The 26,861-nt window shown below is 37.6% G+C and overlaps 2 protein-coding genes and 1 long non-coding RNA gene across 4 annotated transcripts in view; 2 read left to right on the top strand and 1 right to left on the bottom strand.

The window, feature by feature from the left end:
* Positions 1-3,647, top strand: part of LOC125500725 — a 47,934-nt gene extending 44,287 nt beyond the window's left edge. Inside the window, exons 2-3 of the long non-coding RNA XR_007278172.1 lie at positions 3,078-3,332; positions 3,559-3,647. This is a non-coding gene — a long non-coding RNA (uncharacterized LOC125500725). The remainder of the gene's footprint in view (positions 1-3,077; positions 3,333-3,558) is intronic.
* Positions 1-16,253, bottom strand: part of LOC105693564 (voltage-dependent calcium channel gamma-5 subunit) — a 70,356-nt gene extending 54,103 nt beyond the window's left edge. Inside the window, exon 1 of the mRNA XM_048654509.1 lies at positions 11,115-16,253. The gene's annotated coding sequence lies outside the window, so the exon portion shown is untranslated. The remainder of the gene's footprint in view (positions 1-11,114) is intronic.
* A 59-nt stretch (positions 16,254-16,312) lies between these two features.
* LOC105693578 (pro-resilin-like) lies at positions 16,313-26,739 on the top strand. 2 transcript variants are annotated; one of them, XM_048654508.1, is made up of 5 exons: positions 16,313-16,464; positions 18,442-18,522; positions 20,146-20,283; positions 20,440-20,532; positions 25,475-26,739. In XM_048654508.1, exons 2-5 carry the CDS (start codon positions 18,450-18,452, stop codon positions 26,416-26,418), a joined length of 1,248 nt encoding a protein of 415 aa, XP_048510465.1. In that variant the 5' UTR covers positions 16,313-16,464; positions 18,442-18,449; the 3' UTR covers positions 26,419-26,739. The 2 variants fall into 2 exon arrangements, with proteins under 2 accessions (XP_048510465.1, XP_048510464.1); XM_048654507.1 differs by having other exon boundaries at positions 25,457-26,739.
* The last annotated feature ends 122 nt before the right edge of the window (positions 26,740-26,861 follow it).

The following is a 26,861-nucleotide window of genomic DNA, read 5'->3' as shown; positions in this document are numbered from 1 at the left end:
CTTCCTTTTCCAAATCTTTCTCGAATCAGTTGAAGTAACGATGTGGTGAAGAGAGGCTATCAAGTACACGCGAGTAAATCCTCAACGTCATCGGATACTCGATTTAAAATGTTTTTTTCGGGCGAAAAATGGTCTCCATTTCATTAGGAGCACGTTTATGAATCAAATTGGTCTCGATTAAATTCGGAAAACACCGTTATCCGCGTATGCGTCGCGTCAATACCCAAACGGTGGAAATCACAACGAAATAGCTGCCACCGTTGACGTCGGGTTAATCGAATGTCTCCCATCGTTTTCGGAACAATGACATTCAACCTATTTGACACGGGGTTCGCCGGACCCAACTACTCGCCAATATACCTACTCGTTTACGCGCGCGTGCGAAGTCGATAACGTCGAGCGATTCCAAACGAAAAAAAAAAACACTCTAAAAATTTTTGAATAATTTTACAGATTTTACACAAATTTCAATCGGTTCGATTTCGCGGAAACTTATTCTCGGAACGTAGGTTTAGTTTTATCGATCTACCAGCGACACCCCTGCGCTATATTGTCTGCCTATTTTGGGGCCTTTATTTTTGTCGGATGAAAGGCGCAAGATGTATGGCCCTTTACGGGTGTCAGCCTGGGTTCTCTGCGCCGCTCGTATCCGAAAACCCAGGCTGAATAAGGCTATAGGCCATTATGATACTGCGGGGGTAACTTATATATATGTGGTGTTCGTAAGCGAGGTATAACGGGTTTTGGACAGCAGGGTTAAGTTAGGCGGGTCTCGTTTTATCCCGTATACGTACATAGGTATGTATGTATATATATATAGGTGTGCCCACGGGCATGTACAAGTACGTATACTTTGACCAAGGGTTGATTCAAATGAACGTAACAAGGATGGATGGCCAAACTACCTCTAATTACCGTATAAGTTAACTTCTCCTATACCCCCACCACCTTACGAATCTAACTATACATGCATTATGTATGTAATATGCGTGTATATATATATCACATACGTTTCTGCCGCGAAGCTCCAGTCGTGATCCGTAATACCCACCTATCTGCGTTCGCACTTAAACTTCAAGTCGACGCTTTTGTGTAACCTAGACGTATGTATTCTACGCTCAAATATACCCCTAATGAGAATATTCCTATCTAAATACATGAATACGCAACGCGATTCGAGTACTTGAGTTTATACAGGGTGCGTGATAGTTTACGAATTTCAAAAATATGAGAAAAATAGACCAAAGCTTTGCACGGGGATTTTCGTAGTCATGAGTCAGCCGGACTTTTCAAACCATGTGCCGACATCGTCGTTAAGGTTCAACCTTTTCGTTCTTTTTGTTTTTTTTTGTTTTTTTTGTAAGGGGTGAAGTAATTATTTTTTTTTTTTTCTTCTCAAAAATAACGAACCCCATGTACTTTGACACGCAAAAAAATCGAAGAACACTTCAATTCTGACTTAATGACACAATGCTTTTAGTTACTTTTTTTTTTGCAATTAATCGCGACGAGAAAGAATCAGATGATAGCTGGAGTATTCGGCGATATTTGTCATCGGTTCAATTTGTTCTTAGTCGGAAAAACTGGTTTCATAAGAGAGGCGCTTTGCGATCCGGAGAAGGGAAAGTTTGTAATAGTTTTACCGTATATATAAATAGACAAAGACGTATACAACGTCTATGTAAGCGCGGACGAGTAACAGAATTTTAGTTCGAAGTTGAAGATGGTCGTAAACTTCTAATTGACGAGTTGAAGGGGATTTATAAGAGACATTTTAGGGCTTCGTGAAAGCAGTCGTTAAACCTTGCGCTCCTTCGGTATACCGTCTGCAAAACGAAGACCCCTAGATGTAACGTTGATGGTTCCCTGTAGAGCGAACTCGCGGCATTCTATACATATAGTTAGATTTGGATGTCGGATGCTGGAATCTGGCGATGCATCCTTCGTTGTAGCAACACACAGAGTTGCTTTTGGTACTTGCCTTGCTTTCGCCGCTTACCCTGCAGAACTCGAGTCCCCTCGTTAATGCTATTTCGCTTGAGCAATTCGGTACAACGAAGGAAACAAGCAAACGACGACGTTCGATAATCTCCCGCTCGGGTCGTCCTTAAAACGCACGATAAGAAGAAAAAAAATAAAATAATATATACAAAGATAAAAGAAAAAATTAAAAAACAAAAAAAAAAACTGAAAAAAAAAAGAAGACAATTCTTAGATCATCCAAAGTGATACGCAGTCGCGCCTCCCTTGCGTCGTATACATGCAAATTTTTCTTTTATTTCTTCCCCTGTATCTTTTTTATTTCATTCTTTCGAACACACTACGACGAGTTAAGAATTATTTCGTCCTTTTTTGATACGCGTGACGAGCGATCGCGACTTGAAATACATATTATGACGCGTTGAGAACAAGGAAATAAAGGATTAAAGAACGAAATGAAACATTATTTATACGGTCTATTATCAATCCGAATATAAGAGAGGGTATGCGGTGAAACAATACGATGAATAAAAAGACGATTTACCAAAGGGATGAAAATATGAATGAAATCTTTTTACCACGATGAATTTAGACTGACAATGGGCGAGGATCAGAGCGTGTGTGTAATGAAGAGATTTTTTCGTTTTTCTATTCAATTGTTCTTGTTTTTTCAACGTTGTCCGAATTTACATTTTCGCTTTTCGTTTTGTCATTATTTTTTAATTCATCGATTTTTAATTTCTTCTGCGTAACATAAGCGTAAAAGTGAAAAATAATACCGCTCCGGGCTAATTTTTTAATTGAAATTAATTATTTAATAATTAATTAACGAATCACCGTAAAATCACTGAACTTTGCCGTAAATGTTTTTTTTTTTCCTCTCGAAATTAGCCAACATATTCGGGTACCGCACTAATGTTTGGTGTAATTTCACTATTAACTTTGATGAAATTTTCCAAAATAATTCTTCTATGAGGTAATGAAAACGACGGTGAGAATCCTCGATATTATGATCACTATTGAAATTTCATTACGTCGCCAAAAATCTATAATATCGTAATTCACATCTCTTTATATATATGTATATATATCTGTAGCAGGTACTACAATTTGTGTAAGTGGATCGAAGGATCGAAGGATTGGGTGAAATTGTAAGAAATCCATTAAGGGGATTGCATCAAAAAGCAGTTGCGGACCACCGGGGATGTATACTTATATCGTTTTGACGACGATTGGGTGATCACTGTTACAATGGTCAAACGGTCGCCTCCGGGGGCACTTACCCTCACAAAAGAGCGAGGTGGCGGGTGAGGGGGTGACCCTCTTCATTCACATCGCGAAAATGTTCCTAGGTAGGTAATCGCTACTTTGAGTGCAAATGTATGTAAGGTACCTACTTGCCAACACTGCTTTCAAGAAATCAATATAAAACCAGAGGTCTCGGCTTCATTTTCACAAGATACAAAAAAAACTTTTCTAATTTTTTTCCCCATCACTACGGCGGTACGTGTTTAATATTATTTTTCTAAGTTTTGTTAGGGTAAATGCGAAATTATGAAAAGCGTTTTATATGCGTAGATGTCGGACGTTGGAAAAGATCCTTGGAAAATTACGTTTAACGCGCGTAGGGCAAAATTGAAGCGGTGCACAAGAGTCGGTGTATTGCGGTAAGTTAAAAATGATCGTGAAATTAATTAACGCTCGTCAACTAGACGGTGGTATAACTCGATTTGCTTGATTTTCTCACAACTTTATAGGGTGCGGAAATGATGGGGTGAAAAATTGTGTGCTTTAATATCACTTCACGGGCGGAGAGGGGGGGGGGAGGGGTGGTGGGAGAGAAAACAAGGGGGAGAAAAACGGAAGAAAAAAAACAATACCAGTTCTCTTTACACACACCGTAAGCGCGGCATACGGGCGTATATGCGTATCCGTATAGCTGCTCGATTGAAAAAATATCCCCCTCGGAAAATCGCGGGCCAATATAACGATACGGTCGTACCGCACGGGTCACATATACCGCGGCGTGAATAGAGCCGCTGGAGGTTAACCGAAAAAAAAAAGAAGACGAATAAAATAACTAAATGAAATAAAAAAAATACTTAACCCAACTCGAGCTGAGATATTTTTTCATACGATTTTCTACATATATAATGTACGCGTATTCGCGGATTTCGAACGTGGAGAGAGAGAGGAAAAGATAATTTTTGTGAATCGGGAAGGAAAAGTTTGGAGAAAATTATAGGCGGTGTTAAATTCTTTGATTCAAAGTTCGACTTGAGTCAAGTTCAGATCTTTGCCAAGTCTTTGAAATACAGCCACGTGTAAGAAGCGTGCATGAGCGGGGCGAGTCTGAGGAGCTGGGTGGTGAGATACCGCGTTCAGATATAGCATCGATTTTGCGGGTAAAAGTTTTTGGTAGAGTATCGAGAAGCTTAAGGGAAAAAGAAGATCGAGACGAACTGTTCTGTTCCGTACATACCTATGGTACGGTATACTTATATACAGCTATTACCTATAGCTTTGAAAAACTCATAAAAAGCTCTTGACTTTTACCATAGACGAAGCATAGGGGTGAGGGTGGTGGAGGGGGCCCGTGGGACGTAGGGGGGTCTTATATCTGACGAAAAGATGGAAGATATTGGTGAAAAAGTGTGATAAGAAAAAAGGGGTGCATACAAAGGAGATCGAACATCGGAACGGGGAAACGAATACGACGTGAGTATACGGCAGATTTCTTGCGTAAAGAAGAAAACCGCCGGGAAACAATCGCGAGATACTGGGCAAGATAATGTAACGAAAAGAGAAAAAAAAAAAAGGAAACGAAAAAATAACCGTGAGCAACAAGAGGATCGACGGTCGCAAAGAGATATATTGTTTTCCAAATGGGTTTATATTCGGAACATATTGGGGGTGAAGTTTTGCTCACCATAAAAATCGACTTTGCTCTCCCAGTTATTTTCTTCTTCTTCTATCTCTCTCTCTCTCTCTCTCCTCTTTTTCACGTTCAATAAATATGCCGGATACATGATATTCACCCACCCTATCCTATACCGCCTTAATTTTCGCGAGTCAATATTAGGTGAGGAGATTGTTTATCCAGCGAGTCTTACGTAGTTTACATACTTTTTTCTTTTATCGGTACGCCAATATCGGCTAATCGTTAACCGTGATTATTCTATAGCTCCGATTCCATTCGAATCGATCGAAATGCGAAAAGGAATACGAGAAAAAAAAATTAATTTGAAGAAGAGAAAAAAAAACAGTTTTTTTTTTTTTTTTTCTTTCGGTCGCAATTAATTTTAATTAGCCATTGGTTACATAACACGCCTCGTTTTTTCCTAAGCTCAACTCGAGCTGATATTTTAAACGGGGAAAGGAAATTATTTATTGGGTGTTAAATTGAGCTGATATAAATACGTTTGCTGTCGTGTAAATTACAAACGATCTAGTGTCCAAATTGTGAAATAAATTTCATTTTTTTTTATCCGGTTTGAACAGAATCGTACGCTGAAGAAAAGTTCGAAATTTCGGTCAGAGTCCGTTGGATTTGTCAACGATAAAATTGTAGGAGTGACCAGCTCGTACACGGGCATTGCCCTTTGCGGGGGGTGTAATAAGAGTGACGCCATTTGGTAAAACGACTTTTGTCTGCGAAAACGAATGAAGTTAGCTTATTATACCAGATGGGTGTACGTACGGGTATCCATTTACCGTGACTACATGGTACTAACAATGAAAATGGTACCGTGCAGGATACTAAATGAGAGGGGATAGCTGGATATCCTAGAAATGGTAAGCCACAACATACCCGTAGTCTCACCTGGTTCGTTAGAACCACTCAAACAGTGGTCTGCATTTCATTCTCGGGACGTACAGATACACATACCTGTGTAAACTCGGGTACTCGCCACCGCGAATATCTGACCATTTGTCAGAGTGGAAATATATAATTTATGAGTATTCTTGAATTTAATCACGCGCAACGAAATTCTGGACATTAATTCAAGTTGCGAAAATTACGCCAAAAATTTCTGAACCGGGATTGACCCGTACGTTCAATTAGCTAGTACGAATTTCGTTGAGTCCAAAAGCGAATTAACGGATGATAGAAACATTTTGGAATACTTGTTGAAATAAAATACCTTTCAAACTTCAGGGCGTTGGAGAAAAGAAGTTTCGCATTTCGTCGCGACCGGATAAAAACGATAATATTTTAACGGGAAGTGGTGTTTCTTCTCGCCTATGGTAACTTCCAGATGCACAATTACGCGTTACGTTTATTTATATGAGACAGGAAATTTTCTGACCACTAATTACTTATGCATTTAAGGAAATTTATTCCACCAGAGAACTAGCTGAACCTCAATTGAATCAAGCTTCGTAAACCATTGTTGTAACGTACACGTAATTTATACGAAATTATTTTCCTCCGGTATTTTTTTTTTTTTTGTTTTCTTTTACTTTTTCCATCCGAAGGACGAAAGACGATCAAAAATGTCGGATTAAGTTAAAATTAATACTACACATGTTCCGTAGAACGGTGTTCTGGATTATACAAAGCTGGAAAGTAATTTTTCAACCCGACTCGGGAATAATCCAGATGAGTAGATTTTGAAAAAATATTTGTTTTTTCTTTCTACCGTGAATTTTTTTTTTCCGTACTTTTTGTTGATTTTCTTCTGCTCTTTTTTTTCACTCCTGTAATAAAAACTAAAACGGGCGTTTAACCGCGACGCGACTTTAGTATAACGATTCTCTGAATAATTAAAGCGTCTCTCTCTCCCTCTCTCTGCCTTTTGTCTTTCTCTTTCTCTCTCAAGTATTTAAGATCAAAAGCAACGCTTTTTGATACTTTTTACCTCACAGGTACAAGAGTTGAAGCTTTGTTACCGCGAAACTTTTCCTCGTCACGTTTCTCGCCATTTTATCATTTCGGCAAGTGATAATTCATTGATTTTCAGTTATTGCCGATTCACATTTCTTCGCGCATATCTCAACTATGGTTTTTTAATTTGTACGCGTCAAGTGGAGTCGCGATTTTTTTTTCTTTCTTTCTCCAATAGTCGGTTGGTTTCCAACCCTTTGAAACATTTATTCAATTTATAGCATATATTGAGCCGTAAAACGCCGCGTGCGAAATTGCAGTATCAAGTCATTAAAGTTAAGGATTATTGCGATGAAAGCAACGTAAGCATATAAACGATGATGTGGCGTGTAAAAGGAATTTGCGTTTTCCTTTCTGGGTCGTACACGCGGTATAGGTTGTTCGTTGTATATACATGGGGTGTAAAATTATTATCATCGAAGGGGTGGGAAAATACCACGGTTTGTTACGTACGTCTACATTCACACGTGGCGTATGTATATACATATATGTATATATATACCTATATCGAAATGGTCGAAAATCGTGTATTCCCAGATGGCGCGAGAAAATTTTACTTTGGCGAATGTAAACGTGTACGGGTGGTGGGAGTGGGTGCATCATCAGGAGCTTCTGAGGGCGAAGGGATTTTCATCGGCGGATATACAGGGCTTATAGTATAACGCGGGCAGGCGTTGCCGTTCGCACATTCGCGATGTGATACACTAAAAGATAAAGAGCGAAGCTTTCGTCTGTATACGCACATCGGCCGAAAAAGCTTCGACCTATTGGATGTGGTTATAAACGTTTCCTTATATCCTCGGATAACATCGGGACGCTACTCAAAGTCCCTTTAAGGATTTTAGATCCGGCTACACCCGCTGGTCGTTAACGAAATCCTGAAACTAGGCCGTTTTCGCTTTTCGTAAAATATTTAATTGCGGGATATAAGAACCGAAAGCTCGAACGAATCCTGAAAACGATTCCGGTCTCTTTTTCTGTTTTTTATGAGAACTGAATCGGTGATGAAAAATCGAAAATTAAATTTAAAGTTTGTAAAATCTGGAAAGTGTAATCTATAGTGTGCAGATTGTTGATAAGGAGGTAAAAGGATCTGCTTTTCCTACCTGAAGTATACGTAATGTACGGCGAAAATACGGCTGTACTTTATTTAATACGGAAAGTTTGTCGTTTCATTAATTATTTCATACTTATGATGCCCAGAAACTTGAGTTACCGCACTTTTTAACACGTCTGTTTAGAATTATCATACGTATAAATCCTCGGGCATTTGAATGATTAATGATATATTCTACTGTGGTGGTAATTGTGAATTCTCTACATTTGTTCTTTATACGTTAACCACCTGATATAGATATTCGAAAATTATTCTAGTCTGGAAGAAGAAAAGCATAATTTGATTATCGCGTGATATCTTGCAAGTTCATATTACTATAGATATCATAACCAAATTCGATCTAATATAAGGGAACGCGGGGCAATATGCGGTAGTAGACTAGAATGGGGTACCCCAAAAATTTTGTGAAAATTATTTTAAAATGATCGAAAGGACTTCAGGCATCACTCTGGATTCAAAATTTTTCTATTTTTTTTCTCATGGATTCCTCAAGTACCCCATATTGCCCCGCGTTCATCAACCTGGCAAATGTAGCCTACTTGGGCAACCCTGTGACCCAATTTACACCTGTGTGAGTGAAAATCTGATTTGAAGAAATGTGAAACTTCAATACTTTCTATTTTTATAAATTTGACTTTGCATTCCAGTTTTCCTTGACGTTTCATTTTTTTTTTTTTTTTCATGTAACATCTATGGTACAACCCGTTATTCTGCGCCAAGTATGCGGAAAATTCGTTACGAGGTATCGTAAAATAAACTGTCAAAAGTTTGTTTCGCTTGTTGCTTAATCGCAGGGTAAGAAAATGACAATTGAAGTTTACCGGCAGCTGTGGCTCGCGTATATAGTATCTTGTTGCTCAAAAACTTGAAACTTATTTGGGAAATCTACCTCGAAATACATCAAGTTCTCGAGGTATACGTGATTCGGAAAATTGCCGTACCATTTCCGTCTCTATACGCGCGCATTCCGATTAGGTATACGATTATTTTCTTCTCGTTTATTGGTTGATATAATTGACCCACCTACGAACATACGTACAATACCTATATCCATCTGCAGCATTTCCTATCCATACAGTGTGCTTTATGGTGCAGTGAATATTAGCATTATCGTTGATGCAGTCGTCCGTACAACTGACGTCGAATTTCAAACCATCCCCTGCGCGATTCAAGCGCTGACAAATTGCCCCGGGGACTTTATGCTACAGCCTTCGGGCCGTGACCAGAAATCGTTATATTGTTATCATTATTATTATTATGTATCGGATAAAGATCTCAAGGAGGATGTATGGCGTAGACATCGGTCAATTTTCGATTTCTCTTCTTTTTTTTTTTATTCTTCTCCTTCGCATCTTTTTCTTTATCGAACTTGTGCGGATGTAAATCATATCATCCGGGGTAAAAAATGTATTAGGTTATTACTTCGTATATACGATCTGGGGTGGAATATGAAATATATATTTCTTTCAATTTTTTTCCTTGTTTTAGATGTTATTCTTTTTCAAGCCTGATGTCATCGTTGTTGCGGTCGCCTACGTACGCGTATTTCAATAGAATATCAAAATTTTCGGTTGAAATTTTTTATAAAACATAGCAAAAGGCGCGGGGTGAGCTATAGCGTAGAAATGTAAAACAACCAAGTGGCCTCGCTGAAAAAACGCGTGAAGAAGAGAAGAAAAAAAATTATGTCCCTCGTTGTGAAAATATGATATGCATGCGGTATCCATGGATTATACAAGTTACTTTATATCGTAGTTGGCTCTTTCTCCTACTCCTGTGCAGGGTAACGGATTAAAAATACATGCAGTTTCATATACGTAAAATATATTATGCAGTATACGTATATCTCGCACTGCAAGATTCTCAATTATTATTATTACGATATTATATTATTCTTATTTCTCTCAACTTTTTCGTTTTTTCATATGTTTCTAGTATACCTGCAGTAATACAAGCTTGCGTATAGGGTGCATAGAATATTATTACGTTCATGGGTTATAACTATACGTATATAGTTATATACCTAACGGTTAAATCGCGGATTTTCATAGGTATCTGTATAGCAGCAATGTACTCGAGTACATAGGAATATGTGTACGTGTACTCTTTTTCAGGTATTTATATTGTACATAGAGTGATCCTATAGTTTTCGATAAATTATTGCGGCGTTTTCCAGCAGTTTTATTATAACTGCAGGAATCTATGTAATTTCATGAGTATTGCGTACTGCATATGTGCATACCCATGTAGTGGCGATTCGTACGTATGGAGAATAGATTTATACATGACTATCTGAAATATGACACTTCGATCCGTACGTAGTAATAAATTTTTACCATACATAACGATGAGAAGGCTTTTACAGAGTGAAATTCGATGATTTCGTTTTTTGATTCTTATCCGAGGATGTGTTTTGTCATTTTTCTAACATCGTTAGAAAATTCGACTGATTGGAATTTCGATTACCACCCCTCTTTTGAACACGTATACGTGCTTGATGTTATTTAAATTTTGTTGATTTTTCGTTTTTTATTTTTGGTTTACAATAACTCCTGTTTCGGTTCACTGAAAATTTATTACAAATTCACCCCAGGAATCATAAATTGGTGTGCAGACAGTATATTACACACGAATGGAAATCGGTGCGTCGTATATTATCTTCGAATTATTAAAACGTGGTTTGATCGGTTGGACGGTATGAAAATCGCGCACTGGTTGACTCAACGATAACCACGCGTGTGACTGACCCACCAAATTCATTGGAAAACCTTATTCGTTTGGATGGCATTTTGACTGTTTGAAATTCGGCTGGGTTACTACCGATCGGTATTTCTGCTTCGATAATTCTGTTGAATTATTTTCTACTGCGTATTTCCAATCACGCCTCAAAAAATTATGATGATTACAAATATCATTGGGAAACCTCGTAGTATACTTTATTATACGAAAACTTCGTGCATATTGTAACGAAATTGAATTGCTTTCCGAAAATTAAATTTGCTTTTTTGTTGTTCTCGAGAAGTATGGGCACTGTTGTAGAGCTAATTATGCAACGTGTGTATAGTTACAGTAATAAAATGCAGGAAAATTCTCTAAACTGAGGGTAAATTACAAGAGGGCGTTTCGTACCTCGTATTTCAAGTGCCTTAATTTCATGTAGTTCCACTTTATTGTAGGAGTCCTTCTCATAATTTGCCGACTAACGCTGCAGAGAGGGTGTTGAAAATTTTTAAACAGCGCAAGAGATGTCGCAAAATTTATCATAAGGAATTATATTCTGTTTCGTGAACGTACGTGTTTTATCTCTGCATTTGTATTTGCTTATTTTTCTTCTTTCTTTTTTTTTTAATTTATTTTTCCATTATTCATATTACATTAGCTGGCAGTGATTTGTTTGTCGAATTATCTACTCGGTACAGTGTTCAAATTTTTTTTACATCACTCACATAAAAAATACTCACAACTTGAAGAAAGTTTTTTGTTTTTTTCTTTTTTCTTTACAACATACCTAGTTAGCTCGTAATCGGTTTACACATTCAGTTTTTACACGTGTCATACGACCAGTCACCTGTGCACAGTTTCCGTAGATATAATTTATCCCGAAAACTTGCATCAAACTGTGGGTAAATAAAATCACTCGAACAATGGAACTTCTGATAGCGAATGAGTGAATATTTTTTTTTTTATCAACATTCAAAGAATATTTGGATGGTTTCATTCATTTTTTCATCGTGGCGTTCGAAGTTGTTTGCGGGGTAGAAAAGAGGAGAGAAAAAAGTTTTGGCAGTGTAAAATGTCCAATGATTGAAATGAGCTATTATTCGGTTGCAGCGATGCATAAACGATCGATGAATTTTTTTTGATAAAAATTCAAGAAGTTTGAGAAGTGCAAAATGAAAGGAATGAAAATCAAAACAACTGAAACTCCACGATATTTTTCGGAGTCGAATAGAACGACTGCGGCTACCGGGCCGAAGCGGATGGTTCGACTACCGGTCGACGCCCGACGTCCTACTGTCCCGACGTCCTCTCTTCCCTCACTTTCCTCCGCATCCAAGCTATTTCTCCCTCATGATTTTCATCCCCCTTCGAATCAGCGCAGGCGTAAACGCGCGCCCTTCGATATATAACGGCTGATGTCGTACCCTACCTACACAGCTTCTAGGGGGTGAGTTTTCTACGTGATACCAAAACCGTTGTATTCGCGGTTGTAAAGCAGATGACTAACTACGCGCAGTAGTTACCCTAATCTACTGCATAAGGGTAGTCGCTGAAATATGTATGCCTATGTTAGACCACTTCAACAAAAATTCTTCCGGATTCAAACGTTTGCTGACCTTTCATACGAGGGGGGAAGTCTTGGAAGGGTTGAAAATTTGGAGATATAGGGTCCAGTTTTGAGAGAATTTCAAAGCACGCGTATCTAGAAATTGAGTTGATTTTTTTTTTAATTTTTTCGCAATAGGTTTTTTGGGGAAAAAATATCGACAAAAAGCTCGAGGACTAAGAACGTGAAATGCGAAAATTGTTTTTCGTGTAATGAGGATGGATTTTGTGCAATTTCACGTCAACGTATTTTGGTACACGTTAACAACCATCAATCAATGAAAGGATTCCGCATTGTCGCTTACAATGCGGGTCCAAACCAATTAAGGACGCTGCTGCAGTTCATACCCAACCTAACAAGACACAAAACACCCCTTGATTCAGTCATCCTTCCGTCAAATTACGCTAATTTAGGAAATTTTGGGGTAAAAAAGGGGTGGAAATGCCGTCATTTATTAAACTAGGAATCAGAGAGAGTACGTCCTATACACGTATACACGAAACAAAAGATTTTTTATGTGGTGAAAAAAAAAAAAAATGATCCAACAAAAAACGGGGTTGAGATCATGTGAATTGAAATTTTTCGGTGTAATTATATATCATTCATTTTTTCTTTCCGATAGAATTCTACAGAAAGTCCTCCAGTTGTTATACGCGTACAGTAACTTTATTTCCTTATGAAATTTTTTTCGCTTCGCAATTTTCTTGCGGGATTTCAATTCAGTGAATCTTAAGAATCAGACACAATAATGCTACAGCGAGTCCTTGTCATTTTTGCAAAAGCTATATACTTCACCCTATGGTTCTATACGATGACGTAGTATGAGAGCACTGCCTGCGTCTCGTCTCATATTCTTCGTTACATTATCATCTCCGAGACGACTTGAATATGTGTAAAAAAAAATCATACTCCACAAGGTCCAAATCATACTTCAAATTTTCCCGAAATGATCTTCCAAATTTTCTACCGAATCCTGCAGGATTTCACGAAATAATCGTCACGTAGCGAAAAAATCTTCTTCCGGATCTCTTCCGAAATAGATAAAATTATTGAGTAGACGATCTACAGGACGAGTTTTGTAGGGCGGTTTGATTATACTCACGAATTTAAATTTTATGATTAATTATAACGTTTCCATTGGCACAAGAAACTCCATGGGGATTGTGATGTTACACTAGTTAGATGGGAAGAGGGTGAACTTTATGTCTAGGATTTCTTTGCAGACGCTAGCGCGCTTCTTTATTCTTTATACATTCGTTCATTTTCAATTTTTCCATCATTTCATGTGTGCTCATATTACTCTCCGATAATTCCACATTCTCCGATGTCTTTTTCGAATTCTACGCCATGCTTAAGAATCCGAGCTGTTGTGCCATAAAAATATTGCTCAAGCTGTTGCTACTGGTGGGTGTTACCGTTCGACGCCGTAAAACTCTAAGCGCAAAGTGAAAAGCGTGCGGCTGAGTAACGAAAAGTATGAAGAAAAAAAGAAAAGACGAGAAGAAAAAAAACTTTTACCCGGCATAAAACATCGCGACTTCTAACAAAACCAAACTCTCAACCTACGGCTATATATTCAACCCACTGCCAACACTTTTGTAAAAAATAATTCCGTACCGTTCTCATGATAGACATGAACCGTGGAGAATTGAAAATTTTTCTTCGGACAAAATAAAGACGACAACTTTTCACTTCGCGAACTTTCGTAATCATGTTTGAATTTTTGCTTTTTTCATCGGCCTTTGTAGAGAAAACAAAAGAACATTTGGAATGAAAAAAAATATTGAATAATTCAATGTTATCGGTGAAGTCGTAGGGAGATATTTGAAATCTGTTTTTTTTTTTTTTTTTTTTTTATAATTTCGAATTTCGAATCATGCATAAAGAATTTTCCCACGCTTTTGCTGTGATTCGTGAATTTTTTTTCACCAGGACAAATATATTTTTACGGTGCAAAAAAAAACTGCAGGGACGATGCTCACCCTCACACACGATATACCTGATACAAATATAAACCAGATATAAAGTATGTGTATGTATGTACACGTAGCATATTTATTTCCCTTGCATTTTTTATACACAACAAGCAGCACCCTTTGTTATTTAGATGCGGTCGTCGCGCACAGGCTAAGAAGGGATGCGAAGGGCGCAAGCACGCGAAACGCGGTGGCGCTCTAAATAATGTTACTTCAAAAAAAAAGGGAACGCAAAATATGAAATGAAATGAAATAAGGTACACAAGGAAGCCGGACGTTTCCGTTTTCCGTGTGTATTCTGATGGTCTTTTCTCTCTTATTTTTATGTAATTTTTTTCTCTCGTTTTTACAAACTTGGAATACCGAAATCGAGGTTGAAGAATGATATATATAGAGGATCTGCGATTCAACGACCCTTAACGAACGGTGTGAAATCTGCAACCGATCTGTGAGACCCTTTTTTTTTTTGACGGTGTCAGGATAATCGTTTAGTTGAGGCTCGTTATCGAATGTTTTACACCGGCTGATTTTTAGGGTTGTTTTAATCGAATCACATAACCCGGCTTGAACCTTATCGCCATTTTTTTTTATTTTTTTTTTTTACTTCGTGCTTTCGTAGCGTTTTCTTTGATAACACGAAAAAAAAGGAAAAAAAAAACGTCATGAAGTTTGTTACATTCAAATTTGGCGAATAATAATTTTATTCGTCACGAAGCGGTGATTTTTTTCTTTACAATGGAATATATAACGTGCAGATATGCATCAATACGTTTATTATATTATCTTATTCATTTTATAGGGAAATTCAGCAGTTACATGATAACCCCTCGAAACTTCTCGTGACCCATATTAGCGACCGTCTGAGAAAATTTTTCGCAGAAGTTGTAACTATAATTTTTAATATTACCAGTTTTATGAGTAAAGTAGGAAACTCTTATCAAAAAGATGTTGAGAAACCGTAACATCCGTTGCGCGGTAGATATGACGAATATTATATTATATTCTGTTGTATATTTTGTTTATATATACTGCAATTATAATACTCGTAATTCATCCGATAATGAGACACTCGTGGACTGTCAATAGGTTAATTGTATTCGGGAAAATTTATAATGGCCTCATTTTATTTTCACGTTGATTGAAATTCTCTGAATTTATTTTGAAAACGAGTAAAGGAGAAAAATAACATTTTTCTCATCAAATATTTGTTGATTTTAACCTGACGTCATTAAAGATTTATTCAGGGGTCAAGGTGATGTACTTTCCATATCACATCGCGTTATCTAAAACAAATCAATTTAATTATAAATTCTACGCGAGACCAGGGCGCTTGTACTGTTTTACTATCCAAAAATAAAAGTCGAGTCGAAAATCGTACGGATATTGAATGAAAAATGGAATAAATCATGATATGAGTTTCTTTTTATTCAAATCAGTGATCAGCATTGTCTCACGTTTGATCTATATTTTAGATCGAAAGTAAAATTACAATACTCCCACGGACTTCAAATATTCATATGTATCTCTCGAGAATTTTTCAATGCGTAATTATGCCAGTGCGATGTGTTTCTTTGCTCGGCAAATCTTGATCCTTTTTCAATATCCTACGTCTCTTTTTGTCCCAAGTGGAATTGAACGACCACATCGTCCTTGCTTCGTACCTGCCCGGAGGGTATTCAGACCTTTACTATTTTTCTCTATCCTTCTCTTCTCCGCGCGATCCGTTATAACTGGCCCTCGTCTATTTGGGTCTCTATACTTTCCTATATTCTTCTTTATTCCTCTTGTTATAACTCCGATGTTATTTCCGTAATAGAATTTCACCGTCTCTTTTACTCTTGTAATTTTAGTCTGGATTAACTTGGTCGCTCTTCATCTCTGTCGCACTCTAGAGTTTAGCCGATGGATTGTGGCTTCGAGTTTCATTGCCGCGAGTCGCGTCTCACTCTTTCACATTTCCGTAAGTCTCTAGAAATTCAACCGACGCGGTTCTCTCGCTCCATCTCCCACCAAGTTAAAACGGCCATATTGGATTCCTACAACCGCTTCAGTGTCACAGTAACGTTGGCCAAGTGTAGATCAAGTCTTCTACGCACATTACTGTAAAACCTTTTATTCATTTTTATTTAATTGTTAAACAACAGTTTTATTTGTGATTAAGTGGGAATATCGAAAGGTAAGATCTTGACGCAAATTATTCGACGTAACGTTGTTGTTTTTGATATCGGAGACGTACGATTTTTCTAAATCCTGACGGTCTCAATGTCATGCGCGTTCGAGCGAAGAGAAACTATCTGTCCACTTTGATGAGGAACACTAACGAATTACTCCATAAATATTACATCGTTCGTTCCTCTACTTCACTGTACGTACTTTCGTACGATTGTCATCGAATACAAATGCTTGTTACATCGTCACACGGGTGTATTTCTCGAGCGAACAATATCTCGTCGATTATCGCGTTTCTTACACTAATTATTCTTTGCTATACGTGGATTAAAATAACAAACAAGTTTTACGAGAATCGCTGATCATCGTGGCTCGCCTTCAGACCAAATTTGGAATTCTGTCGGAGCCTCCGAGTCCGGTAATTAAAAACCGTGGATCGATTCACTTGACATTTTATAGTAAAAAATAATTTCCCATCGAAATGGTTCGATCGTTATCACGTTGTCAGCAGGTGATGAGACTAATAGCTGGAATATTTGATTCTCCTCAGACTATCCAAAAAATACCGACGCGGTGGGTTATTGATCGCTCATATTATCGTGGAGATGCTATAGAGTCATAATTTCAGTGTTGTAACGCTCGCCCAAGTACGTTTACGGGGTCATTGGTAATTAGCTGCAAATTGATGATAAATTTGGAAAATCTCATTGACAATATCTTTCTTTTTGGTACACATGTTTTATCGGGATCGCGAATCGTCTCGTTGGATCACACGATCGTGGACGTGGTACTTCTGCGTCGCAGAAGCGTGAGATGAATAAAAAAAAAATGGTTACACATTAGCGCGAATCGTTGTCTGACCATGTGATACGATAAATATAGTTTTCTCTGAAATTGTCCATCACGTTTATTTATAGAATATTTCTTTTATTTTATCACAGCGTGAATAATACTCGTTGAAAGAAAAAAAACAAAAAAAGAAAAAAGAAATTGAAGGAAAAGAATTATATCCGGGCAGCTTGCTTCCCTCCATTTTTAAATCACAATATCCGGCAAGCGGGGGTTTGTCCTCGAGTTGAAGATCTTTCGTTATTACTTCACGAATATATGGCAAAACCTTTTCAATTCGCGGTTCAATGTCTGCACAATATTTGACCCTCGACAAACTCGCTTTGAATAACCAAGCCAATTTGACTCGACATCAAGCTATTCGAATCTCTATCCATCCGTCCGACCAGCGCGATCGTATATGAGGCGTGTAAATTTATTATTACGTTGTCGAAGAGATGATCTCTGCCTTACATCACTGGACACTAAAAATTTCACGTACTTTACTCGGTTGTTCGCTATTAACTGCTATTGATACACGTTTAAGATCGAAGTTTATTTTACGACCATATTCGCTGGGAAAGACTGCAGCGCGATTGAATTTTTACCATTTCTCTTTTCTACTCGCAACCTTCGATTCACTCGTGGCTATGAATTGTTTCCGGTTCCATATAATACCGCGACAATAATTGAGGCTGATCAATTTTTTTTTTCTATCAATTCTACGAACAGTAGTAACGAACTAATCGAACAAAGTCTGCTGTTAAGTGATCGTTCGGAACCAGTTTATTAATCATTTCCGCTGGATGTGGTTGTATACGACCGAACACTTCTTTGTTAACTGCAGTTCGTAACGAACGCTCGATGATCATCGCGATTCGTTGTAAAAACCGACACACGTACCTATACGTGTTGTACGTACACGTACCATACGTTTGCAAAAGTATTTGAAGCGTCAACGGTTAATTTTTATGATCATTTATGCGAAATATTTAAAGGCGCACGTACACTGCAAGTTGAATAATCGTAGTCTGTTATATTTCTGCAATGAAATATCAGTTCAGTGACCCTATGAAATAGACTCGCTGTGACATCGTTGCGTATTACATATATTGATATTTTTATTTATCGATTTTTTGTTTAATCTTTGTTACAGTTTTCAAAATGACTTTCGCGTCGCAATGTGGCGTCGCAATTCTACTGGTGACGTCACTGGCCGGTGTCGCACCGTTTTCCAGTAAGTCTTTCACAGAAATAATAATTTTTATCTATAATCATGTAATATATAGCTCTATGTACTTCGTACAAACCATTCGGAGTAAATAATTTTCGATCTATGACCGAGCATATAGCGTATACCCTCATTTAGACACGTGTGACGTCATTCCCGACCGAACCCTTATTTGGAAAATTAACTCCCTGTGGTCAGAAGGAAAAGTAATCATGAAAGATATATATCGTATGGATTCCGGATGCAGCGATTATAGCGGAAATTTTTTTCAAGGCTACGAGATATCAATGCATACTATATAATGAAGATTGACGCGCGAGAATTGATATAAACGCGCTGCAGCAACACGTGTAGAAATAATGTTTGTACATCGAAGATGTTAGATCGTTCTTGGATATGAATAAAATTTTCGCATTTTATGATCGTGAATTGTAAAGGTCAATCTATTGCCAATGTGGCTTAGGTATATCGGTTTGACGAATTTCAACAAAGTTGAAGTAATGAATTGATTATTTTGATCAATACGCCATTACACCGTACACTGTATAGGGTATTGTAGTTAGTGAAAAATTGATTCTGAAAACTAGAAAAACCAGTTTTTAATTGGCGCATGATTGTATCGGGTTTCCGTAAAAGGTGTAATTGCTTGCGATATAGGTTTGAACATCATAAAGAGGAGTTTATTTCGAGCTGGTTCAGTCTGGAAACTAGGGAAAAAAGAGTTTCTGAAATATCTGATTTATTTTTCGCATTCGTACGTTTTATCAGGACGTTTCGCTTTACGTTGAAGTGTTGAATGAATTAAATCTCAAGTTACCTGCAAGACTTTTCAATTATTCTGACCTTTGAATTGGTACAATTCAATTAGTTACATGGTGTATTATATCTAACCGAGCGGATGCAAATTTTTAACATGCGCATGCAGATCTTATTCTTGCGACATAATATGAATACAATCAGCCTGTAACTGCCAAGACGTTTGCAGTCTGAATTCCAAAACAGAAAATGTAGAAAAATCAAGCGCATTGATTAATTTTTATGGGATATATCATTTAGGTATATCGATATTTCCATACGCCATGTAACGTAAAATTGCCTGGTTTTTTTTTTCATTTGTCTCAAGGTAAACCACCCCATTCATTTTTTTGGCGTTTCATCCACTACTCGAAGGCTTACAGGCGATTCACACAAAAATCTGGAGTGGCGATTTTCTGTTTTTCTGTTGGTTTTTTTTTGTTGTTTTTGCAAGTTATTTATTCACCGGGTATAGAAGCTTCATAGTCTGACGGCGAGCAGAGCTGTGGACTCTGATAGGCATTAATATTTTGAAACGCGTGAAACTCCTGCAGGGAATAGCTGCTGGCGCTGATGAAAGCAAAAAAGGAATAAAAAAAAAAAAAAAGAACCGAATCGAGCAAAAATATGGAGTTGATTGACGGATATTTGATCGGATGGCGAATACTGTTATTCACAATGGCTAATTATGATTTCTCGGACCCGATGATAGAGCAAACAAGAATAAACGAAACGAAATAGATCCCTCTTCTAACGAAATATCGCGAGCTTTTGTCGGAAAATTTTCTCCGGACGTAACCACTGTTGTACTTTATCAAAGATTGATCCTTTCAGAATATGGAAGGACGTGTAGAGATATCGGTTGTCCTAGTGCCGAAGTTTGTGTAATGGAAGAAGATCCTTGCACGATTTATCAACGTGATCAGTGCGGACGTTATCCCACTTGTAAACGGAACACCGATGCAGGCAGCGGTGAGAAATTTTACACAAGCTTCAATTCTCGCTTCCTTTCGATTTATTGTTTTCTCATTCTCAAAACGTTCAGCACGTCACCAGTACTGCAGTACAGATTACTCACGGTTGAAATTTTATTTCTATAATTCGATAAAATACTTGTGTTATCTGTAGGCCAAAGTTGCACCACGATGATTTGTCCCAGTGGTCAGTACTGCAAAACAGAAAATGGAAGACCAACTTGCGTCAACACCGTTCCAGGATTAGGTATGTTTCAATAAAACAAAATACATAAATATTTTTCATCGACTCTCATCTTCTGTCTTCATTCTCTGTTATTTAATTTGTTTCTTCGTATTTATGATACATAGATTTGTGGAAACGAACGAAAGTTCTACTGATGATTAATAGATTAGCTGCATGTATAGATTAATTTTTTTTAACTATCAATTGAAAAAGTTAAGTCTAGTAGAGGCTGTAATATGTTATAGATGTCTTCTGTGGTGTCTGTTATCTTTTGGAGATTTGGTATTTCTTCTCTTCCTTGTTGATCACACCTAAGCACACGTATAAGTTATAAGATATGGGATCGATACAGAACGATTGATTTTTTTTTTTTTGTTCGAAAAATAAGTTATTGAAATTAATTGATAAAACGAAAACACATTTACGCTCACAGATTTTTGATCACAGATCGGAATAACGTTACAATAATTGTGTTTATTAAAAAATAAAGCGACAACTCCCTCCACGAGCCTTCAACGCGGAAAAATTTACGCTTGATTTACAAATCCAGATTTTATTCGATATCCATCCCGTATTTTGATGTATTGCGCACGTTCCTGATCTGTTACGCTTTCGCATGAGTCTTATGTGATGCGGTGTTTGTGAAATTCATTTGGTTTATGGGCACGTACTTATCCGTCTAATCATTCAGTCATCATGCATAATATCGTCTCAATGATTGCATCGAACCCTTCACCTAATCGTGTGATTCGTTCACATTTTTTATCGATGAAATTATTTGAATTGAGTTATGCGTACCTATAGTGAAAAAAAGAAGCACATGCGATAACACGATCATTATCGGTGAAAAAATGGAGAAGGTTGTAACCAAATTAGACCCCTACCTTTGAATACATGTGGTTTTCACTTCATCTAATTAAAATTGGAGAGTTAATTAGCTCGGTTTAATTTAACCGGGATTTAATTTAAACAAGGCAAAAAAAAAGGAGGAACGGAATTGCATGATAGAATTTTTTTCCAAATTTTCGGGTTCGAAATTTCACTCTTATTCTCTTTTTTTTTTGTGGTGTTAATTATTTTGTTTATAATTTGGCACGAATGTTTCTAACCCTGATCAATGGATTGTTCACTTGTACCGACTGATATGGAGTTGCATGGTGTAAAGCGCAGCTTAATTGATAGAAAAGGGCAAAAATTTATGTGCAAGAAAATAGTAGGGAAAAGAAATCCCGTCATCAAACCCACCTCCCTATTTTCAGGGTACGATTCCGCCGGGGTCTCAACCGTGAATGGGCAGTCATCGCAAACGAACGTTCATCATGATACGCCTTCCGTATCGTCAAATTCGAATCCGTCATATCCCCAAAATAATCCATACGCGAATGCAAATGCTCCGGCACTTCCTATTAACCCGGATCGTAACTATCCTGTAAATTCTCGTACTAATTTGGGGTACCCACCTGATCCATCGAATAATAATTATGGTACGAATTCAGGTTCTTCCGGTAGTTTACCCTATCCGGCATCGGGTGGTACAAATCTTGGATATCCGCCTTATCCTAGCGTTAACCGTATGCCGGTACCTGGTCAAACTAACTATCCACAGTCCAATTATCCTCCTCAATCTTATCCGAATTCTCCGCAACAAAATTCTGCTGGATATCCAGCGGGTTACCCACAACAGAGTAATTATCCCTATCAAACTAATTACCCCCAACAATATCCTGGTTATCAGAATTATCCTAATACTTATCAAAATCGTGGTCACTCCACCTATAACTCGAATACACGCTATCGCAAAAATGAAGCGACTTCGACCGCTGTACCAACGATTTTCATTATTCTAATCAGCTCAGCGACGTTCATTAGAAATTTTTCCTAAATTGTTAGTCATTAATTGAATGTATAAATTCATCATCTAGATGAAATGGACAGCTATGTGGATATTATATTATAATTTTAGTTTTTAGATATTATTTCTTTTCTCATTTCGTTCCGTCTACCGTACCAACCCCATACTATTACTCTATTTCATTCTATTCCATCCACTTCACCAATTTTTCTTTTTTTTTTTTTTCTTTTTTTTTCATCACTTGTATTTTTCTCGGCTGTTGCGTTACCGGGTTAGTGGGTTGGGAAAATTACATAAGTTTTGCATTGTTCCGTAGAATTTTCAAATTTGTCAACTGTCAAATTGTCGAGTTTTAAATTAAATGGGAACTCCCGTTTTCCGCGAAATTTTTATCCCTCTGGCTAAAATCGTTTTTTCCCCCACCGACCGTGGTAGAATTTCAACGTACCGAGTTCCAAGTAATATCGTGAATGGATATTCCAATATTTTTCTGTTCTTCAACCCTCTCATTCTGTCATTTTCTAATTAAAGTTAATTTTTTTTTTTTTTTTCTACCGTTGTTTACCGCTGAAAATCAAATTCTTCGTTCTCTCTAAAACTCGAGAATATATTTATACGATGTCTTTAATGGGGTTCTACGAGATTTTTCGTAGACTCCTATGATGTTTATAAAATTCTGTACCCCCCGATAGTGATTTGTGAAAATTTGTAATTTTGACGTATAGGTTGTGATAATTTATTCAATTGTATTACGTGTACGAACAGAGTTGTGATAATTTTGAGGGACATTGTACGATAATATTCACTCAAGTACCTATTCGTTGAAAATTAAACAGGAGAAGAGAAAAAAATGCGATAATATTTTATCTATGACTACATAATTATACATGGACAGCATCGTTATTTACGTGCCTTATATAGCTTTCTATGTGTCTTCTATATTCCATTTATTGTTCGATAAAAGAAACTAGAATGTTATAGGATTGTCGCGAATCGATTTTGAAATTTCTCATTTTGACAAAGCAACTACGTAATCAGCTGCGTGATCAGCTTCTAGAAAAATTTCGGAAAATTTTCGAATAGCATTTCCAGAATCGTTATATCCAACAAATAATCAAATCGCAAGCCAACAGAAATGTATATGAGTTCAATCATTTTCTAACGCATATAATAAGGGTGTATCATATAGTCCTTAATAATGTAACTATAATATTAATTTAAGTCTAGAGATTGTATAATAAAAAAAAAAAAGAACAAAGGTATGCTAGACAATTAAAAATTGAAACTGTAATGATTAATATATTATGTATGAACGTACAAGTATACACGTAGTTAAAAATATAGATTCGTCTATTTTTTAACGTAAACGAAAGAAAGAAAAAACTCAATTAATTTAGCGTCGATAATTCCTCATCGTTTTTTTTTTTTTTTCAGTTCTGTATAGATCCTATACGATATATTGTGACGGCAAAAAAATTATTCGATTTCTCGTACAGATCGATCAAGTTCATTTGATGCGACTAAAGTCTAAGTCGTATTATTTTCTATCTCCAAAAGTTTATCAACCACTTGAACTTTGATCTTAACTTCATACTGGCTCAATAATTGATACAAGTGTAGCACAGATATGGCGTCCATAAGTTTTCCAAGTAATTATCGTACGCTATGATAGGTCAATGGGTCGAACATATCCAAGACTATAAGTGACAACGACATACATAATGTGAAGCTTCGTCAGAATCATCGGAAGATTTATTTACTGAATATTGTTTGAGATTTCGGTTGAAACAAGTGCAACTTTTTTCCAAACGGTGATCATTTTTCGACGCTTACACATCATATTTCGAAAATCATTTCTCAGGTCCTGCAGCGCGAAGACCGGCAGGGAATTATAATCCTTATGTACGACCTACACCACCGCCGAGAACATCTTCGTTTGGAAGGACATCCGGTCAGTCTGGAAACAGAAATACAATTGGAGACAATTCGATTTACACTCGAATCTTTGGGGGTGGAAATGGGGGATGGTACGGAGGGCGTCCTTCTAGTTCTGGAGGCGGTACTTCCGGTACACTTCAAAATGCAGGATATTATACCTCTCACGCTAGAACAGACAATCGGGGAAACAGAGTTTGGACCTTCTCTAGCTAATCAAGTAACCCCGTTCTATCGATCGAAACCCTCAAGAAACCCGGGGGACTCTGAAATTGAATGACATTTTCCAACGAAATTACACCGTACTGACAATGAGTATTTATACATCAATCATATCTACAGATCGACCGTGACCTGCGCAAATATTTGTGCACACTCTACGGAACTAAATTGAGTTCATCGGTACGATTTTCGTATTTATTATTCCATAAAGTCAGGCTTTTTATACTTGAATTCGGACGATGATAAGAATAAAAAAAAAAATTCCGGTGATCAAGAGAAGAAGGTTACGAAAGTATACTAATAATATGATAATAAAAATACGCTGGCGTCAAAATATTTACGCTAAATGTCAGACAAATAGGTACTTAGAAACATACTTGTAAGTTTTGACTACACAATTTGACGTAATCAAATTTTAACTCTACCAAAAATACATAGCTTTCCACAAATACTTGAGGCATCTGATTTTTCGTTCATGAAGTCATCGAGATCATCATGTTTTTCCCCCCGACTTTTTTTACTGGCACCTCGAATCAAACTTATTGAAGATTATAATTGAATCCATGAATAACTTTGGTGCGTTTCAAGGCATGATTGAAAACAATGCTTGATTAATTTAGGAACGATAAGGAATAACGAAATATAATGAATTATTCATGAATTAACTCTGGCATAATTAACCAACACTATTCTCAAATATTAACCAGGTCTCGAACCTACTCTACACGGAAACAAACCGCCGTGGCAACGAGATATCTAACTTTAAGCAGAATCGCAGAAGCTTGGCAAAAATTAATTTTACTTAACAACGAGTCCTGCTATGGTAGCAGAATATGAAGGTTGTTATCGATTATTGTGATACTATGAAGGGTGTTGGACTCGGCATGGCATGTTGGGGGTCGGAAAAAGATCTTATTTGTAGTAATTAGGAGGCAGTCGATGAAATGTTTGCAGAAGATGGTGGTGGAGACGTTAGGGATGTACCGAGACGTCAGACTGGAAGTGAAACTGCTTCCGGATATCCATCGGGATCAGGTTATCCAAGCTCAGGATCAACTGGATCTAGAACTTCATCTTCTGGATATCCTACTAACTCCGGGTATCCTACTTCCGGATCCTCTAGCAATCCTACATCCTCTGGATATCCTTCCGGCTCGGGTTATCCTTCCGGATCTGGTTATCCTTCAAGTGGCTCTTCGGATCCAACTGCTCAGAGAACTAGAACCAGTCAAGTAAATTCTGGATATCCAAGTTCTGGTTACCCGGGGTATCCTAGTGGAAGTTCCGGTAACTCAGGCTATCCTCGTTCCGGTTCTTCCGGATACCCTGGGTCCAGTTCTTCCGGATACCCCGGTTCTGGTTCTTCCGGATACCCTGGTTCTGGTTCCTCTGGTTACCCCGGTTCTGGTTCTTCCGGATACCCCGGTTCCGGTTCTTCCGGATACCCCGGTTCCGGTTCTTCCGGATATCCTACTTCTGGAACCTCGGGTTATCCTAGTGGTGGAGAAACAGCTGTCAGAAGAACGTCGGGTAGTAATGTAAATGCTGGTTATCCTAATCAGGGCGCATCAGGTTATCCAGGTCCAGTTCAAGGTTATCCCAATCAAAATACCAGAGGATACGGGCCACCAGGTTACAATCCACAGGGTGGATATAATCCACAAGGGGGTTACAATCCACAGGGTGGATATCGCCCACAAGGTGGCTACAATCCTCAGGGTGGTTACAATCCTCAGGGTGGTTACAATCCCCAGGGAGGTTACAATCCACAGGGTGGTTACGGACAACCGCCACCTCGAAAACCTAGCATTACCGACCAGATTACTAATTTCGCCAAAAATTTGGCTCAGAGGGTATTGACCCAGACGATTGTCGACAAAGTAACAGGAAAGAATTAGGTAGGTACGACACCGTTTCTTATGCAGCATGAAACGAAATGTCAATTTTGAAACCGTTTATTGATCGCGGATAGGCCAGTAAAACTATAAAAATATCTTCTGCATTGCGATCTGACTTCAGCTTCGTCTGCGATTTCCGTTAATCATTTGAAAGGGTAAAAATCGACGTACGTTATACTCGACAGTATAAAATCGCTGTAAATTCATAGAATCTTCATCGACGATTCTCTGGAATTCATATGATAGCATTTTGTAATATACCATGAGTTCGATAGATGAGACTCGACATTTGATCGCTAATTAAATAAAATAAAAAATAAATAACTATTTAATACCGTGGCTTCAAATTTCATGTTGTGGTTGAAAAGTGTCTAATTATTCACTCCATATTTTTTATTGAAAGAGCAGAACGTCGACTTCGTCGGAATAGGGGATCAAAGAAT

Source organism: Athalia rosae, chromosome 4 (genome assembly GCF_917208135.1).
Source record: "Athalia rosae chromosome 4, iyAthRosa1.1, whole genome shotgun sequence".
NCBI classification, from domain to species: Eukaryota; Metazoa; Arthropoda; class Insecta; order Hymenoptera; family Athaliidae; genus Athalia; species Athalia rosae.
This window is presented reverse-complemented; position numbering and strand designations above follow the sequence as displayed.